Source organism: Vicia villosa, linkage group LG1, assembly GCF_029867415.1.
Source record: "Vicia villosa cultivar HV-30 ecotype Madison, WI linkage group LG1, Vvil1.0, whole genome shotgun sequence".
NCBI lineage: Eukaryota > Viridiplantae > Streptophyta > Magnoliopsida > Fabales > Fabaceae > Vicia > Vicia villosa.
This window is the reverse complement of record NC_081180.1, coordinates 170768249-170788342: the sequence shown is the minus strand read 5'-3', so window position 1 is coordinate 170788342 and position 20094 is coordinate 170768249. Positions and strand designations below refer to the sequence as shown.

At 35.8% G+C, this 20094-nt stretch overlaps 1 protein-coding gene across 1 annotated transcript; it reads left to right on the top strand.

The window, feature by feature from the left end:
* Positions 1–1139: 1139 nt before the first annotated feature.
* LOC131620277 (thaumatin-like protein 1b) lies at positions 1140–2701 on the top strand. The gene is made up of 2 exons (XM_058891288.1): positions 1140–1253; positions 1875–2701. The coding sequence occupies exons 1-2, from the start codon at positions 1163–1165 to the stop codon at positions 2549–2551; spliced, it is 768 nt and encodes a 255-aa protein (XP_058747271.1). The 5' UTR covers positions 1140–1162; the 3' UTR covers positions 2552–2701.
* The last annotated feature ends 17393 nt before the right edge of the window (positions 2702–20094 follow it).

The window sequence follows — 20094 nt, the reverse complement described above, 5'->3', positions numbered from 1 at the left end:
CACCTTACCGAATAGATAACTTCTGGGATTACATTAGAAAATTATAATACGATGAATAAAGTTATGCTAGAAAAAAAGTTAGACGTTCAATTCTAGACAATAAATCTTCAGCCCATTATCTGCATTTCACTCTTTAACAATTAGAACTTGGTTTAAAGCTTCATGTTCTTCAACCTCCCCTTCCTCCACCTTTAATTTTGTTTGCAACGTAATATGAACTAGAGGTCAAGGACAGAGGATTGAATATCGAGGAGCATTAAGCCAAGATTTAACGATTAAAGAGTAAAATTCACTGAACGATTATATGTTTAGTGAGCATTGGCCTTCTAATATAACTTAATTTGGCATATTATAATGTTCCAGATACGATTAAAAGGTTATATGTTTAGTAAACATTGGTGAAATAAGCATTCCACATAATTGATAACAAACTCAGTGTATTTTTCACAATGATTGTTTAGAACAACCGTTGTTAATGCATTAAAGAATATCACAATGGTTGTTTGAAGTAACCGTTGAGATAGGTAGCGCACTACACGACTTATAATCACAACTGCACGACCTTTGTGGAACGAATCATGCGTATAACCATACTTTACCTCACAACGGTCGGTCGGATGTTGTGATATACCTTTTCCAACCATTATAAAATAACTTTTACGTAATAGTGAACCTAAGCGTTTATAAAAAAAAAAAAACAGTGAACCTTAGTGTAAGAGAAGAAGTTTGAATAGTAGTGAAAAAAGAAAAAGAAGTCAAGGTCGAGATTCAAGAGCAATCAACCCGAATTAAAATGTTTTAATTTCTATAAAGGACATTTCAAGAAAGATTGTCTAACCAAAAACAAAAATGTCTGAGAACAAAGAAATGATGCGTCTGTGGCGTCAGACGAATACATCTCTAACATTTCATATCAATTAAACTCGTAGATAAATTCTATCAATTTAAAAAAGAAAAATAAATAAATTCTTTCAATCTAACTATTTTCTTGAACGAAATAATTGTACGCGGAAATATCTATTAAGGTTTGAGACTTTTCTAGCCAAATATAAGCTTCCGTAGAATTGTTCTTTACGTTCGAAACAAATCAATCCTGCCATTATTTTTTTGTTGACTTAACTAAATACTGATAGTTGAAGATTCAACTCTGGAAGCTTATATAATGGGAAGATACAGAGTGCAATTTTCATCAAATATCAAAATGGCTATTACTCGTATTGCTCTCTGCCTTAGCTTTGCATTCCTCTTCTATGGTATATATCATTTCAACTATATTTTCCATAACTTTTTATCATGATATATATTCTTCAAAAATAGTATTTATGTTACTTTTTCTAATGCACCAAATAATATTGCCAAATTTCTATAGGTTGATTTTCAACTTTTATTTTCTATATGTTGATCATGGTTTTAGATTTATTTTTCTATATGTTGATTATGGTTTTAAATTACGGTTACGGATACGGTCATTGCGGCTGCGGCTATTGTGGTCGTTGCGGCGTGAATTTATATTTTATGAACATAAAATATTATATTTTATTAAATTTTCATATATATATCTCATTACCAATTCACCATCATTTTAAATACCTCTAACCTTTTCAAAACATGACTTAAATCTATGGAGGAAGAGAGGCCAAGTAACTTTTGCAAGTATTACATAATTTTTTGTGGATTGATGTGGTCTGATGCAATCATTGTGGTGTTATGATATGATTTTTATTGTAATTTGTTATTACACCGCAATTGCGACTTGATACCGATTGGACACTACCGCAACCGCAATTTAAAACCATGATATCCATTAATCAAAATTCTTGCAAAATAATTCTTATGTTAATATTTCTATAATATGTGTGTGATTTTGTATACAGTGGTTGGAGGAGCCAAAGTGACATTCACAAACAAATGTGGATACACTGTATGGCCTGGAACACTAACCGGAGACCAAAAGCCACAACTATCAACAACAGGTTTTGTGTTGGATCCTCAAGCAACCAACTCAGTGGACCTTCCTTCTCCATGGTCAGGTCGGTTTTGGGCCCGTACTGGATGCACAAACAACAACGGAAAGTTCAGTTGTGCCACGGCCGATTGTGCATCTGGTCAAGTTGAGTGCAACGGTGCTGGCGCAGTTCCACCAGCAACTCTGGTTGAAATTACAGTAGCTTCAAATGGAGGACAAGATTTCTACGATGTGAGCAACGTTGACGGATTCAACGTGCCGATGTCCGTAACTCCACAAGGAGGAAGTGGTGATTGCAAAACCTCGAGCTGTCCGGCGAATATCAACACTGTGTGTCCTGATGAGCTTCAAGTGAAAGGCTCAGATGGAAGTGTGATTGCTTGTCAGAGTGCTTGTTTGAAGTTTAATACAGATGAATATTGTTGCCGTGGAAGTCACAATACAGCGGCTACATGTCCAGCCTCAAGTTACGCTACGACTTTTAAGAATCAATGTCCTGATGCTTATAGTTATGCTTACGATGATAAGACTGGCACTTTCACTTGCAATGGTGGACCTAGCTATGCTATCACCTTCTGTCCTTAATTTAATGGCCACCTTCTAAAAACAGTTATGTCTCTGTTAGAAATAAAATAAGTGGTTACAGTTTACAAACACACAAACATGAACATGTGTGATATATATGTAAACCTAAAATATGAATAAAATATCACGAGTTTTCAGTTATTGTATTAATGATATTTTTAAACCATTTGTATTGTTTTGGTCATATTTCCTAAGTCATGTGTTGCATTTATGGTCTAGCTCATAACTCTTGGAAAAGTCATTAGCTATTTAGTTATAGTATTACTCTTTCAATTAAATTGACTCAAAAATAATAAAATTTAAAGTTAAGTTCTCAACTTTTGAGATTGTTTCATCAAGCTCAATCTCTTAAATTTAAGACATTAGTGTTGTCATATCATCACAATTCAATGGTAAAAAAAAAACAAGGAACATAACTTAAGAATTAAGCAATCACTAAGTTCTCACAATTGGAGATGTTCTAAGAGGCACGCCTTGTATCCTAGCATCTACAATATTTTTTTAATGGTGTCATTCTTTTTTATTTTATTTTTTATTTAAATATTAAACAATCTATTCATTCGATTATCCTAACAATCGAGGGGAAGGATTATTTATTTTTCCTATAATAAAATTTCTTCATTAAGTTTTGCTCAAACCTAGAAATATCTTACAATACATAGAAATATTGTAACTCAAAAAGAAAATGGCGGATGGTAAAAATCTTTAAGTGATATATCTTACAGTACACCATTTTCTTTCTGGATATGCAACAGAAATAATTTATTCCATCGGTTGGTCTAAAATCCAATGGATAATGTATATCATTTTATTTCATTTTTCATTTAAAAAAGAAATAACCTGTTTTGGACTAGCACAATTATCTTAATTGGCCTAATCCACCCATAAGTGTGAAGAGGCCTAATAAGCGTTGGCCCACTCCATGAAGCAAGCAGATGGCGAATCTCCCCTTCGAACGGGCACGACTTTATCAATGGTGTTAGACGCTGGCCTTAGGATCTAGAGGGGGGGTGAATAGATCTTAAGCAGTTTTGCGGAATTAATTAAACTTTAAGCGGAAGTGATTCTGAATCGACTCGCGTCTATTCCGAACCACTATTGAAACGATTGTATATGTGTTAAAACCACAAACCAGCTTGAGATAAACGATAAGAGAATAAACTATAGAATCAATACGTCGCTCTATTGAAAATCAATTAACTTCTTGTATGATGAACAACGTTTGCAATGCAGTAATGGTGAAAGAAGCAAAAACACAAACACTTGGTGATAATGATCAAATTGATGGTGATTCAATGTGTGATGGATTGTGATGTTTATATAAGTTCTTAATTCACAATCTTAACACTCGAATCGTTGATCAATTTGCTATTATAACCAAATATGAACAAAACGTAAATGAAAAGGTAAAAGCGACAATAACACGATATTTGTTTAGGCAGTTCGTCGATCGTCCTCGCTACGACTACGTCTGCCCCCAATTCCAAACTGAAATTGGGAAATCTTTCATTAATGTTGAAAGCAGTTTATACAAAGAAGATAACAAAGCGATAAACCATAAACCAATTATGTCGATCCTTTGAATCTTCTTCCCCCTTAATCTTGAGTCAGATCAAGGTGATCCAAGAGCTTCACTCGATCCCTTTGACAGTTTTGATCAGATAGGTCGACCTAATTTAGGGCTGGGTCGACCTAACAGAGCTGCATATCCTTTGGAAGTCAGTTTTGATCAGATAGGTCGACCTAATTTAGGGTTGGGTCGACCTAACAGAGCTGCATATCTTTTGGATGACATTTGTTCCCAGTTAGGTCGACCTGTCAAAGAGGTAGGTCGACCAGAATCCACTTCTGATGCGCTTTGGGGAAATTTTCTCAGATTAGGTCGACCTAGTTGTTGTGTAGGTCGACCTAGCAGAATGATATGTAAATTTCTTCATTTTAGGTCGACCTGTGTTGGGAGTAGGTCGACCTAACTGCTGATTTTCTGAGTTCTTCTTATTTTGCTTGTGTTGAGTCGACCTGTGTGCATAGTAGGTCGACCTGCTCTGTTATGAGAGACCAAAGCTTGCTTTTCTTTGAGTTCTTCTGCTTGTACCTTGTTGCTTGAATGCTTGTTGAGTTTGCCATGAATCAAAAACATTTTTGTGAGTGTGATCTTGTATTCACATACTCCCCCTTTTTGATGATGGCAAACCGGTAGTAGAAGCATTTGTAATAAGTGGTAAAAGCCTTCCCGTACACTCAGCATCTATTTACTCAGCTGAGCTCCCTCGTACACTCAGCATCTATCTCCCCCTTTGACAACATCAAAAGAGATACAAGAAAAACAGAAGAGAAGAGTAACGAGAGAAACATAGATAAAAGGTAGATAGTGATAGCATGAGAGCCAAATATGTTTAAAGGTGTATTAAAGATGAGACACATATATGAGCAAGAGCGATATATGCATGAGGTCACTATAAGCATGTTAACTGATAGCATATTATAGTATCAATAATATTTTTGGAAGTGAACAACAATTACGTTACCGCTTTCTTAATATGTAGGTGTCAACTTTAGTGGCAGCCTTTAGTCAATGTGGAATGACGCCTGGCTTGATGATGAACTACCTTTACGCTAAGAGAAATGTTAGCAGAAATATATATATATATATATATATATATATATATATATATATATATATAAAGTAAAGGAATAATATTAAGAGAGAACAAACGTAATTAGCCCAAATTAGAGATATCGAGTATCCCTAATTCCATACGAATGTTGAAGTATTGCTCCGTTGCTAGAGGTTTGGTGAAGATGTCAGCTAGTTGCTTCTTGCTTTCTACATGTTCAAATGTAACGTCTCCTTTCTCTACATGATCTCGTAGAAAGTGATGTCTTATTTCAATATGCTTGGTACGTGAGTGTAAGACAGGATTTTTACTCAAGTTTATGGCACTTGTGTTGTCGCACATGATAGGTATGCGATCAAGCTTAATACCAAAGTCAAGAAGTTGTTGCTTGAGCCATAATATTTGTGCACAGCAGCTTCCAGCAGCTACATATTCTGCCTCAGCAGTAGATAATGCAACCGATACTTGTTTCTTGCTATGCCAACTTATCAATGAATTTGAGAATATATGACATGTTCCACTGGTGCTTTTTCTATCGGATTTGCAGCCAGCAAAATCTGAATCGGAGAATCCTACCAAATGGCATTCATTTCCCTTTGGATACCATAGGCCATATGTAGTAGTTCCACGTAAGTATCGCAGAATTCTTTTGACAGCTTTTAAGTGAGATTCTTTTGGACAAGATTGATATCTTGCACACATACACACACTAAACATAATGTCTGGTCTTGAGGCAGTAAGATACAATAGTGAACCTATCATACTTCGGTATAATTTCACGTCAACCTCTTTACCTTTCTCATCTTTGTCTAGATTAGTATTTGTTGCCATAGGTGTGTCAATTTCCTTTGCTTCACTCATTCCAAATCTTTTGAGCAGCTCCGTACAGTATTTAGTTTGATTCACAAACGTTCCATGACTGAGTTGCTTGATTTGTAGGCCAAGGAAGAAATTTAGCTCACCCATGAGACTCATCTCAAATTCACTCTGCATAAGCTTAGAAAAATCTTTGACAAGTTTTGCATTAGTCGACCCAAATATAATATCATCTACATAAATTTGGACTAAGAGAATATCTTTATCTTTTCTTTTAATAAAGAGAGTAGTGTCAACTTTACCCCTAGAGTACCCTTGACTAAGGAGAAATTTGCTCAAACGTTCGTACCAAGCCCGAGGGGCTTGTTTAAGACCGTATAGAGCACGTTTCAGCTTATAGACATGAGTTGGATACATGTAATTCTCAAAGCCGGGTGGCTGAGCAACATAGACTTCTTCATTTATATAGCCATTTAGAAAGGCACTTTTAACATCCATTTGGAATAGTTTGAAGTCTTTAGAACAAGCATAAGCAAGTAAGAGACGAATAGCTTCGAGACGTGCTATAAGAGCGTATGTCTCTTCATAATCAATACCTTCCTCTTGATTATAACCTTGGGCAACTAATCTAGCTTTGTTTCTAGTAATAACGCCGTTTTCATCAAGTTTGTTACGAAAAACCCATCTAGTGCCTATTACTTGATGATCTCCCGGATGAGGGACTAAGTCCCAAACATCATTCCGTTTAAATTGGTTTAATTCTTCTTGCATGGCCATTAGCCAATGCTCATCAAGTAATGCATCCTTAGCGTTTTTCGGCTCAACTTGTGAAACAAAAGCAAAATGATGACAGAAGTTACTTATCTTTGAGCGTGTTGTAACGCCCCTTGAGATGTCTCCTATTATATTGTCAATTGGATGGTCTTTCACATTTGTCCAGGCCTTGGGAAGTTCTTCATTGTTTGAGATGCTTTCTTTTTCATTTTCATCATGAGACTCATCTTTCTCTCTCTCAGCATCTTTCTTTACAATACTTTCATTCTCGTCTTCCTTATCCTTGACAATGTCTTCAGTGGATGGACCTGCACCATTAAACGAAAGACCTTTCTCGACATATTTTGTATAAGATTCATCAAAAGACACGTGTACTGACTCTTCTACTATAAGTAATCTCTTATTATATACCCGATATGCTTTGCTAGATTGTGAGTAACCAAGGAATATGCCCTCATCAGCTTTAGCATCGAATTTACCAAGATTATCCTTACCATTGTTCAAGACAAAACACTTGCAACCAAATACATGGAGATGAGATACATTTGGTTTTCTACCTTTTAGTAATTCATAGGGAGTTTTGTTCAGTATAGGACGTATTATTATCCTATTTAAAACATAACATGCGGTGCTAATCGCGTCAGCCCAGAAATACTTGGGTAGATTACCCTCATTCAGCATTGTTCTTGCCAGCTCCTCTAGAACCCGATTTTTACGTTCAACCACTCCGTTTTGTTGAGGTGTTCTAGGAGCTGAAAAGTTATGCTCAATTCCATGTTTATCACAGTATTTTTCAAAAAGATAGTTTTCAAACTCTCCACCGTGATCACTTCGAATTGCAACTATTTTGTTGTTCATTTTATTTTGACATAATCTTGCAAATTGTGTGAAAGCTGGAAAAGTTTGATCCTTACTAGGTAGAAAGATTGTCCAACAAAATCTAGAGTAATCATCGACAATGACAAAACCATAGGTGTTTCCACCTATGCTTTTAGTCCTTGAAGGGCCAAAGAGATCCATGTGAAGTAGTTCAAGAGGGCGTGATGTTGAAACCACGTTTTTTGATTTAAAAGAGATTTTAGTTTGCTTTCCCTTTTGACAAGCATCACATAGATGATCTTTTGAAAACTTCATTTTAGGTAAGCCGATTACTAAATCTTTTGTGACAACTTTATTTAGTAAGTCAAAATTTATGTGGGCGAGACGTCTATGCCAAAGCCATGAGTCTTCGCCTAGAGCAATTAGACACTTGGTACTAGACTTAGATACCTCATCCAAGTTTAGCATGTAGATATTGTTTACTCTTAAGCCCTTAAACATAATGTCTCTTTTCTTAGTATGTTCTACTGTGCAGCCAGAATTTGTAAACATTACTTTAAAATCTTTGTCACACAATTGACTTATACTTAAAAGATTATGTTTAAGACCTTCTACTAGCAGCACATCAGTTATAGTAGTGGTAGAAGGGTTACCTACACTTCCTTTACCAAGTATGGCTCCCCGATTGTTATCTCCATAGGTGACATACCCCTTTTTCTTTGCTTGAAACTCAACGAAAAGAGATAGGTCTCCAGTCATGTGTCTTGAACATCCGCTATCAAGGAACCACAACCTTTCGGCAATGTCAAGACACTTTTCCTGCAAGATTAATTTAGAGAGGGAGGTCCCCAATTTTCATTGGGTCCTTGGTAGTGAGTACACAATTTGTTGCACTTAGGCAACCATTGAAATACTCCTTTAGGAACTAAAATTCTCCTAAATTTGCATTTTTCAATGGTATGACCCTTTTTGCAACAATAATGACAGTTAATATGATGAGAACATGTTGTTTTGCTAGTTGATACTTTTGGTACAAAAGTGTATTTGCTATATAAAGGAGTATACGATCTTTTGAACTTATTTGGATCAACGGCAAAAGTCACTTTTGGCTGTAGAGCCTTGTCTAACTTGGCTTTTAAATCTCTTACTTCTTTTTGCCAAATGTGACATGTCTCACAACCAAACCATGATGTAGGATCTATTTCAACTTTATCCTTTTGAATGTCTAGCATAGATTGTTTTAAAGCTTCCATATCCTTTTCGGTTTTCTCAACTTTTGATTCAAGATATGAAAATATTTTCTTATTTGAGGCCAAAAGTTTGAAAGCTTTAATTGCATCCCTATGTAATTCTTCAAAAGCAAGTTTTAGTTGAGAATGAGATACCTTATCTACGAGTTCAGGTTTAAGATGACTTACAGCTTTCTTTTTCTTGTGTTGATGAGCCATGAAACATAGGTTTGCTGATTCTTCTTCATCGCTTGATGAGCTTTCACTAGATGAATCACTTTCCCATGCTATGTAGGCTCTTTTAGATTTGTTATGACCTTTGCTTTGGTTCTTCTCTTTTTCTTTCTTAAGGTATGGACAATCCGGTTTGTAGTGACCGGCTTTCCCACAATTGAAGCAAAGGCCTTTGATTTTTCCTTTGTTGTCGTCATCTTGTTTGAACTTGTTTGATTGCTTTCTATAATTGATCAAGCCTTTGTCAGAATGTTTTGCTCCATTTTTCTTTAGATATTTGTTGTATCTTCGCACAAACAGTCCCATTTCCTCATCATCGGAGTCTTCATCATCACTTGTATCACTATCCTTTAGCTCTTGTCTTGAGGTCTTGGAGCTTGAAGATTTTAGAGCTATTGACTTCTTCTCTACCTCTTTCTCCATGTTCTTTTCTTTCTTTGCCCTTTTCTCATGCATGTCAAGGCATTTAAGGTGTTGTTCATGTTCCTCTAGTTTACCAAAGAGAGTGGTAATGTCTAAGGTGTTTAGATCATTTGCTTCCTTTATTGCTGTAACCTTGGGATGCCATTCCCTGTTCAAGCATCTTAAGATTTTGTTAGTAGCAACTGCATTGGAAACAGGTCTATCAAGAGAATTTAACCGATTTTTCAGGTGAACGAATCTCTTCTGCATGTTTTCGATGGATTCACCATCTTCCATGTGGAAGAGTTCGAACTCTTGAGTTAACGTATTGATCCTAGCTAGTTTGACATCATCCGTTCCCTCGTGGGAAACTTGCAATGTGTCCCACATAGCTTTAGCGGATCTACAATGGGAAACGCGATAGTATTCATCAACTCCGAGAGCTGAGATTAGAATGTTTCTCGCTTTCCAATCGTATGCATATCTCTTTTCATCTTCAGCATCCCAAGTATTTTCTGGTTTTGGAACAACTGCACCAGCTGCATTTGTCATGGTGATCTGAAAGGGACCATTGAAAATAGCTGTCCAGATGTTCCTATCAATTGCATTGATGTGGACACACATACAATCCTTCCAATAGCCATAGTTTTCACCATTGAAAACTGGAGCTCTATTGTGAGCCCCTTTAGGTCCGGAAGCCATCTTTCCAATAAGTGTTTCACGTAGCACGGAATAAACCAGAGCTATGATACCACTTGTTAGACGCTGGCCTTAGGATCTAGAGGGGGGGTGAATAGATCTTAAGCAGTTTTGCGGAATTAATTGAACTTTAAGCGGAAGTTATTCTGAATCGACTCGCGTCTATTCCGAACCACTATTGAAACGATCGTATATGTGTTAAAACCACAAACCAGCTTGAGATAAACGATAAGAGAATACACTATAGAATCAATACGTCGCTCTATTGAAAATCAATTAACTTCTTATATGATGAACGACGTTTGCAATGCAGTAATGGTGAAAGAAGCAAAAACACAAACACTTGGTGATAATGATCAAATTGATGGTGATTCAATGTGTGATGGATTGTGATGTTTATATAAGTTCTTAATTCAGAATCTTAACACTCGAATCGTTGATCAATTTGCTATTATAACCAAATATGAACAGAACATAAATGAAAAGGTAAAAGCGACAATAACACGATATTTGTTTAGGCAGTTTGTCGATCGTCCTCGCTACGACTACGTCTGCCCCCAATTCCAAACTGAAATTGGGAAATCTTTCATTAATGTTGAAAGCAGTTTATACAAAGAAGATAACAAAGCGATAAACCATAAACCAATTATGTCGATCCTTTGAATCTTCTTCCCCCTTAATCTTGAGTCAGATCAAGGTGATCCAAGAGCTTCACTCGATCCCTTTTCTGCAGTGTCTTGAATTGCCTTGAACCCTTGTTCTTCAATCTTCACACTCAGATGGATCCTCGTTGAAACCTCTTGATAAAAACCCCCAAGAAACACCTATCTTGGAGGACAAAACCCGCAGATTTTATTCACCAAAAACCCCACAAATCTTCACCCACTAGGAATCTTCAATTTCGTTCCATGGACGTTATTGAACTCGATCACTAACCCTCAACGCAAGAATGATTATGTGTAATTGTGTTGGAGATGACGAAGAACGAAGATGAGAAGCCTTTGTGTATCTTTCAGTCTTTGGTGTTGATTTCAATAATGAACATTTGATAATATATATGAGAGCTTTTCAGTTGATGCAGAGAAGACCAGAAATTTTGACAGTTTTGATCAGATAGGTCGACCTAATTTAGGGCTGGGTCGACCTAACAGAGCTGCATATCCTTTGGAAGTCAGTTTTGATCAGATAGGTCGACCTATTTAGGGTTGGGTCGACCTAACAGAGCTGCATATCTTTTGGATGACATTTGTTCCCAGTTAGGTCGACCTGTCAAAGAGGTAGGTCGACCAGAATCCACTTCTGATGCACTTTGGGGAAATTTTCTCAGATTAGGTCGACCTAGTTGTTGTGTAGGTCGACCTAGCAGAATGATATGTAAATTTCTTCATTTTAGGTCGACCTGTGTTGGGAGTAGGTCGACCTAACTGCTGATTTTCTGAGTTCTTCTTATTTTGCTTGTGTTGAGTCGACCTGTGTGCATAGTAGGTCGACCTGCTCTGTTATGAGAGACCAAAGCTTGCTTTTCTTTGAGTTCTTCTGCTTGTACCTTGTTGCTTGAATGCTTGTTGAGTTTGCCATGAATCAAAAACATTTTTGTGAGTGTGATCTTGTATTCACAAATGGGACCCCCACAGCCTAGGGTTATCCGAGCATGCTGGACCTCTGTCCCCGCAAACGTCTAGTTCCTCTTGCTCGGCTAGCCAAGACCTAATCAACGGTTTTCTACATTCTAACCCTAGAATTACGCCCATGCCCACAAATATAGGTCGACCTAGTCCAACACCTAAGAGAACATTATAAATAGCCCTCTATACCTAGAGGGCGAGGTAATCCAAATTTTGCCCAAAACTTCATACTTTCTGCTGTACCTTTGTTCTCGCTCTTACTTTGGCATCGAAGTATCTAGTAGGTACAATCCCTTTTTTTTCCTCAACCATCACCAAAGATCAAGCCGTCGTTGTTGGCCACCTGTTCTGACTCATCCCGAACATAACCTTTTACCTTAGTTGTTCAGAAATAATCAAGAGAAAAAGTGTCACAGTTTTGTTCATAAACAAATCTTTGTCGATAATTTATTGAGTATCAATGCTTAAGACTATAGTTTTTTTCATACCCAATTTTTTGTCATCCATTTATTAAGTATCAACGCTCAAGACACTCCAATTTTGTTCATAAATAAATTTGTGTCGTCCATTTATTGAGTATTAACGCTCAAGACACTATTAACACATTAATCCACTAGAAACATCAGTGTTTTGTGTGAAACTCTAATGACATGCATTTAGAACGCGAACTCCATACTATTTATCTTGGATGCTACATTGTGATTCACAAACATTGATAATGATAATTTTATGATTGAAAAAAGTAAAACTTAAAGGAGAGTAGAAACAAATATTTGTGATGGATTGCAAAAGCAGAAAATAGTATTTGTTCAATGTTTTGTGTTCTTTACATAATATCTTCTTTATACATGATAAATTATTTTCCATTTGTAACATTTGTTAATTTTAGATCAGAAATAGATAAATCCAAAGCAATTGAGATCATATTGCAATATACAGATATGCAACAAATTCCTGCATTTTCTCTTCATCGAGATTCATAAGAAAACTAGTGTGCTACCCGTGTGTCTGCACGGGTACCCGTTATGGTATTTGCATTTTGTTCAATATTGATATTATTACAGAGTTTAATAAAATAAAAAAAGATGTGTTAATAGAAGAAATTAAATTTGAATAGTTGGGGTCAAATTTTGTACTGGTGTAACACAATAAGTTGGGCCCAAACAAAGTAATATTATTAATAATTAATAATATAACATAATGTCATAATGTGATGCAATAAAAAGGTTATGTGTTTTATAAAGTTACTCAACTTTTGAAAACGCACGAAAACGTCTTAGTAATAAACAGGGTTTTTAGTAGACACATCCATCATCAACATGTCAATGGAAAGTGACGTTGTTCTTCGACAAAGGTTTATGCATGTGTTGTTGTTGAGGTTTGTAAATATGGTTGAAGTTTAAGGTTGAGTTTGAAATAGTTTTTTTTTTTTTCAGATCACCGGATTCGTTGTCTGTGATATCACGTTGTCGGCGACTTAGCATAGAGAAGCTACTCAGTGGTGCATCGAATAAGCAGTTGGTATCGGGGGAATGGAAGAAAAAATTTTAACGGGCAAGATCTGTTAGAGGTGATGTTGGATGTTGTGAAAGGAATGAAGGCAATGTCTTTTTTGGAAGAACCTTTATTTCAAATAGTTACCCCAAAAATGCAATGTCATCTGGTGAAGGTGGAGTGAAAAGAAAAGTTGTTTATAGGGAAAGATTGATTTTGGGGAACTAGTACTCTGAGAGCGAAGTTGAAAGGTATGACATAATATTGTGATGAAAACTAAGTTTGCGTGTTATGGTAGTAAATATTGATATAAGAATGTTTATAATGTGATGTTAAATTTAGGTTATATTAGTGATTATTTGAATATGATGGTAAATTTAGGAATCAGTATTATGAAATCTGATTATGGAATGAGTATTATTGAATGTGTGTACATTTTTGTCTATTAAGTAGAGGATTGAAGGAGATGCAGTCTGTGGATAAAGGGAAGAAAAAAGTTGTGGAGATCGAATATATGTTAAAGGGTAAAATTCAATTGAAGGGGAATAGTGAAGTTGGTAGGTGTGACAAAGTGAAGGATAAGACCGTGGGATCATCTGTTGCGGGTGTTGGTAGGTGTGACAAAGTGAAGGATAAGACCATGGGATCATCTGTTGCTGATTGTAAGGAATACATAACGATTTCTTCGGATAGTGAAAGGTAAATGTGTTGTGAAGTGAAAGTGAATACATCACAGTCCTTTTGATTTAGAATATGTAAGTCTCATATGATGTTGCAAGTTAGATGTTGCTTTGCAAGTTATATAGTCCTATATACGAGGAAGAGGAGGAAGAGTACTAGATTCGGGAAGTGACTGATGCAAGGAAGATCCGAACGAACGTGTTGGTACGAAAGTTTGATAGAAAATTTTGTATTAGGAATAGTTTGTAAGATTTCAATGTGGCTGATATTGGTTTGAACATGTGCAGCAATTTCCAGTTCACGTAATAAAGAATTGCCTTGGTGGTAGAAATTCGAAGATAGTTCTATATGACATGGATAACGACATTTCATATGATTGTGTGGTTAAGAGGAGGCCAAAGAAAACTGAGAAGTATTTGTGCGGAGGGTGGTTTGACTTTGCAAGGGCGGCTCACTTGAAGGAGGGGGATAAGCTACATCATATATATTTTTGCAAGTAATAAAAGGTGAATGTTTTTTATAATTATATTTTTGTTATTATTATTTATTTTTAGTTTGTTTCGAATGATTATAAGTAAAAAAATTATCTCAAATAGTTGATAACTATTTAAATTAGAATAAAGTATTATTTTATACATTCTACTTTATATAATATATATGAACATTATGTGACCCATTATATTCTAGTAACTTTGTCATTAACACCTCTTATCATTTTAACTTGTTACAATAGTATTTTTTTATAATGAAAAATTATTTGGTTTTAATAAATTAAATTAATTATTTTATAATTAAATTAGTAGCAAGGGAAGTTGGAGTTGTTTCTCAGCATGTAGGAATATAAGTTTCCAGTAGGGAGAAAAAAATATAACTGTCACTTAATTTGAGTAGTTGTTTCATTATTATAAAAAAATAAAAAATAATGGGTAAATACATAACAGACAACAATGCATCTTGTGTGTTATATGAAACATATTCGGAAAAAAAAATCCAAATAACCATGTTTAATAATTTATTTACACCAAAAACCATGTTTTCGGCAAAATTACGCATATGACCAGGTTTCAGAGGTGGTCTCCACATAGGAGCCACCTCAGGTGGCGCCAACCACTAAATTGACACAACATATGCGCCACCCAGGGTGGCATCAATGTTGATTTTTTGGTTTTTAGCCACCTAGGGTGGCGCCTACTCCCATTTCCTTTTTTTTTTTTTTTTTTTTTGTTTTTTTTTTGTTGTTTATATACTATTTTTTTTAATTTTTTTTTATTTATTAATAAAATGGTTTTTAACATAAATAAATAAGTTCAGTGAATCAGTTAAGTCGAGCGTCCACGGAAAAGAGTAGTTCATTGATTAATTAAAAGGTACATAGAAAATAACCAACAGAAAAGATAAAGTAAAACATCTAAGAAATCACCACGGTTAAAACAATGTCATTAGGTCCATGCATCATTTTAATGACATCAATGTCGTATTCCACCTTATGCCAGAAACTTATCGTTGCTCCAGTCACAGGATCGGCCCTTGTTTTAAGCCTCTTGATGCTTCTTATCTGTTCGCCGGCCTCGTACTCCCCCTCTAAAAATCTCAGGAGAGTCCTCTTGAGTTGCTCGACGGAAGAGATATTCCAAAACATAACCGGCATGGGAGGTTTGACGGCGGAGAATATGACATGTCCGTTCCTTCTGCGATACTCCGGCTCAGGTTCGGCACGCCATGTTGATCTCCGGGGCGGCAACTCTGTTGTCCGGTGACATCCATCTGGCCTAGTGGTTGTCCGGCGAGGCATGGTTGTGTTTGTGTGATTGTTTGGTATTTGGATTTTGTGTATCTGTGTGTATACTCAACCATAGGAGCCCCTAATTTATAATAGTAGTGGGTAGAAAAAATTAATGATGTTGCGTACTGTTTACAAGCACGCCTAACATGTATGATAAATGCAGACACACTGATCAATGACTGACTTGATGGGACTAGACGAAAGCATGCGTATTTGACTGACTGTCCAAAATAAAGAGTGGCAGTATGGGCCATGAAGACAATTTCACTACGAGACAAAGACATAACTAGTTGATTTAATAAAGGATAATACAAATACATAACAAATAGAAATACAAATACAAATACATTTACGAATACTAATACAAATACAAAAACATTGTCAATAAAAATACAGATGACATACAACTAATTGTTGGTGGAATTTGATCCACGGTTAGGACAGGTATTTCTATTGTGCCCGACTTCACGACATATGCTACACTTTCGTACCATTTTCTCATGATCCATCTCGGTTGTGATCCGGGTGCTGTTCGGGCGGCCTCTTTTCTTTCTCCGCATGTTATCATTATGCCAAACCACGTCCCCTTCATACGTAGGCCAATAATCCTCCTTTGCCATCACTTGAAATGAGTTGTTGTACACCCCGAGCAAGGTATCTGCCTTGTAAATGGGAGATAAAAGTGCTAACGGATCTTGATGCGCATACGAACATGCTGCAATTACATGAGAGCATGGCATCCGAAAGGCTTGAAACTTTCCACAATCGCACCACCCTTCATCTATAAGAACCCTGTATTGTTGTCTCGGAAGGCCCTCGTTATGGTCAATCGTTTCCTTAACACTGAAGGTCCGGTTGAATCGATCGAAAGATGTCACAATGTGGCTGTTGGCTTTGGCAGATTGCTCTTTCATGAATTTGACGCATGTTTCGCTCCATAATTGTCCGGATTCTATAACTGCATTCCAACGCTCACCTCTTCTTGCGAAAAGAGAAGCCATCCTATAGTATGTTGCTTCCACCAAGGCAGTAATCGGAAGGTGTCTGATGCCCTTAAACACCCCGTTCATAGACTCCACAAGATTCGTAGTCATGTGCCCCCATCGCTTCCCGTTGTCGTATGATCTGGTCCATTTCTCTCTAGCAAGACTGTCAACCCATCTGCCTGCATCTGGATTTGCCGCTACAATTTCTTGTCGATAATATTGGAACGTCGGTTGCGTCAACGCATATCCGGCATTTACAAGAGTCTTCCGAAGAGCCCTGTCCTTTATCTCCCGCATGAAATTTTGTGCGATGTGTCGAATACAATAAACATGCGTTGATGTAGGGTTTTGCCACCCGTTTGCTGGATTGTTGTACGCACTCTCGATGGCAGCATGTCTGTCTGAAATCAAGCAAAGTCCAGGTTGGGCAGCATGTCTGTCTTTGAGGGCATGGGGACCCGACTATTTGACAGCAACATACAAGAATACATGTCCAATGAGCGCATGGAGGGGCTAATCCGAGGACCGCCTACCCAGACACAACAAGAACAACCAAGGAATAGGGGGGGTCGTGGAGAAGTCGGTCGTCGAGATCCTTCCAACCGGATTCGAGTAGTTCCAGATTGCGGAACTGGCGGTGAGAGGGGTCATGGTCCGGCGCCGGGTCGGAGGGGTCATGGTCGGAGGGGTCGTGAATAGCATAATATCCATGTTTTATTATTTATCTTTTGTGTACCGTATTTGTAATGTTTGAACTGTATGACCGTATTTCTAATGTTGTTTCTGCATTTCTTGTATTTGTAATGTTTGGAATGAATGACATGTGGTGTTTCATTATTTATTTAATTGTTAAAACAATTTTGTTAATAAATAAAAAAAATTTAAAAAAAAAATAGTATATAAACAATTAAAAAAAAAAACAAAAAAAAAAACAAAAAAAAAAATATATATATATATATACATAGGCGCCACCCTAGGTGGCTAAAAAGGGAAAAATATGCATTGATGCCACCCTGGGTGGCGCATAGGTTAAGAAGTTTTGGTCTTTGGCGCCACCTGAGGTGGCTCCTATGTGGAGACCACCTCTGAAACCTGGTCATATGCGTAATTTTGCCGAAAACATGGTTTTTGGTGTAAATAAATTATTAAACATGGTTATTTGAATTTTTTTTTCACATATTCGAATACAAAGAGTCAGTACATTAGAGATTACAAAATATATTAGGTAACCGTACAGTTTAAGAACTACTCCCCAAAAAGAAATTGGAGAGCAGTCTCGTCAACTTCCTTACGCCCCAAAAGAACTTCTGCGGAACTGCTTCGTCTCCTTTGAAGATGGCAACCCCTGATCGTAAAGTAGAAAAAAAAGGTATGTTCATTTGTGGATGTTAACGTGAAGAAGTGGATGTTTATTTTCCGAGTTGTATGATCATTATTTGGTACCCATTTTATGTTTTTAGTTTGTATTTGCAAACTATGCATGTTGTTCATAAGTCATGAAGTGCATGTTTTTGTTTTAATTTGTTTTATATGATTTAACGACAATGATGCTATTATTGTAATTACATGCAGTTCTTCAGGTATGAAACATGAAAAATGAAATAATCCAAAATAAAAGCACTTTATTGTGCTTATCTTGAAGCGAAAGAAGAATATGAAGAAAGAACAGGGAAGAAGGTAAAGTTGATGTCATATGAAGATTTATGTTATTTGGTTGAACCAAGTGGTTCTGAGTGTAGGAAGGCCGGTGTTAATGGGAGAGATACAACAAACCAGAAGAAGAGGTTCCTCTCCCTGAAATAGCAAAACGGCAAAAGACTGAATCATCTGATCATTTGCATGGATTGATATTGTCAGAGAGTAAAGGGTAAGAAGTTGGATTCATGGTTATTATCACATTTAGGTTCGTCATTATGTGTATTATCTGTTTTATATATAAAATACGTTTGGTGCATTAAAGATATAAATAGTTGTCATTAAGTTGAGATATTGAGTTTATTATTTACCTTAGATGTAGCATGCAATAGGATTTGGCAGGCTATGACAATAGTTTTGATTGGCATGACTGCAACTGAAGTTTTACAGACATGAAGTTTGAACATTTTTGGTTTTTTAGGTTGATAGGATTTTCTGATGGAGAATTTCAAATGTTTTCATACGCAGGTGTTTAAAGTTTGATGTAGGGAATACAAGTGGCGTAAGCGGTGTTGGCCATGGTGTTGAGTTGGATTCAAGGGTGGGCAAAAATGTGTTGAACACAATTGAGGACCACATATCAATCTCATCTGATACCAGGAGGTAAATAGTATGATAATATTGCATAAAAGGATGGAACTTTATGAAGTGTTTGTTGTGTGCATGTTAAATACAAAGAAGATAATTCGTTTATTAGGTTAATCATCATTATACTGCAATGTCTGTCATAATATCCTCCATTAAAGAGGCAAAGAGGATAATTATCTTTTGTATTTCCTTGCTTTTGAGATTATAATTATATGATATATATATATATATATATATATATATATATATATATATATATATATATATATATATATATATATATATATATATATATATATATATATATATATATATATATATATATATATATATATATATATATATAGAGGAGGAATATATTGAATCCAAGAGTAAGTGTTCAACACTTACTCCAAATCTTAATCATTGATTTTCATTAATCCAATGGTTTTAATTGATCATTTAATCTAATTATTTTTGGAAATATTTTTCTATATAAAATTTTAATTAAAGTCGTTGGATTAATGATAATCAATGGTTAAGATTTGGAGTAAGTGTTGAACACTTACTCTTGAAGTAAATATAATCCTCCTCATATATATATATATATATATATATATATATATATATATATATATATATATATATATATATATATATATATATATATATATATATATATATATATATATATATATATATGTTATGTTGTGAAATAATATGGAATTAATTTCGTCCATAGTGGATGTTGGATTGGTTTAATTCATGTATTTTGTTTTTACAAAGATAGAAGGTAACATTGATTGGGTATTTGGAGTTATAGCAGCTTAGAAGATTCTTATGAAGGGTTGTTTAAAAAACTTAGTCGTGTTCAGATGCTGGTTCTGGTTGCATTGGATGATTCGAATATGGATGTTCACATTACTGTCATAGACAATGATCATTTGGGTGACAAAGAATACCCTTTAGAGTACACGTGGACCAGAGAGATCAAAGATGGAAAAATTGCGCAGAAGAACGTTCCGGTAAGTTTCTAGTATGTTGAGTTGTATTATATGCTTTTAGATTTAAAAGACATATAATGAAGATAAGTTATATTGGGTCTTGTCTGCAGAATTTCC

What these genes read in the sequence shown, in the direction of transcription:
- LOC131620277 (XM_058891288.1), top strand. Translation starts at nt 1,163, where the DNA reads ATGGGAAGATACAGAGTGCAATTTTCATCAAATATCAAAATGGCTATT. An exon ending in CTTTGCATTCCTCTTCTATG is followed by an intron (nt 1,254 to 1,874) that starts GTATATATCATT and finishes TTTTGTATACAG; the next exon opens with TGGTTGGAGGAGCCAAAGTG.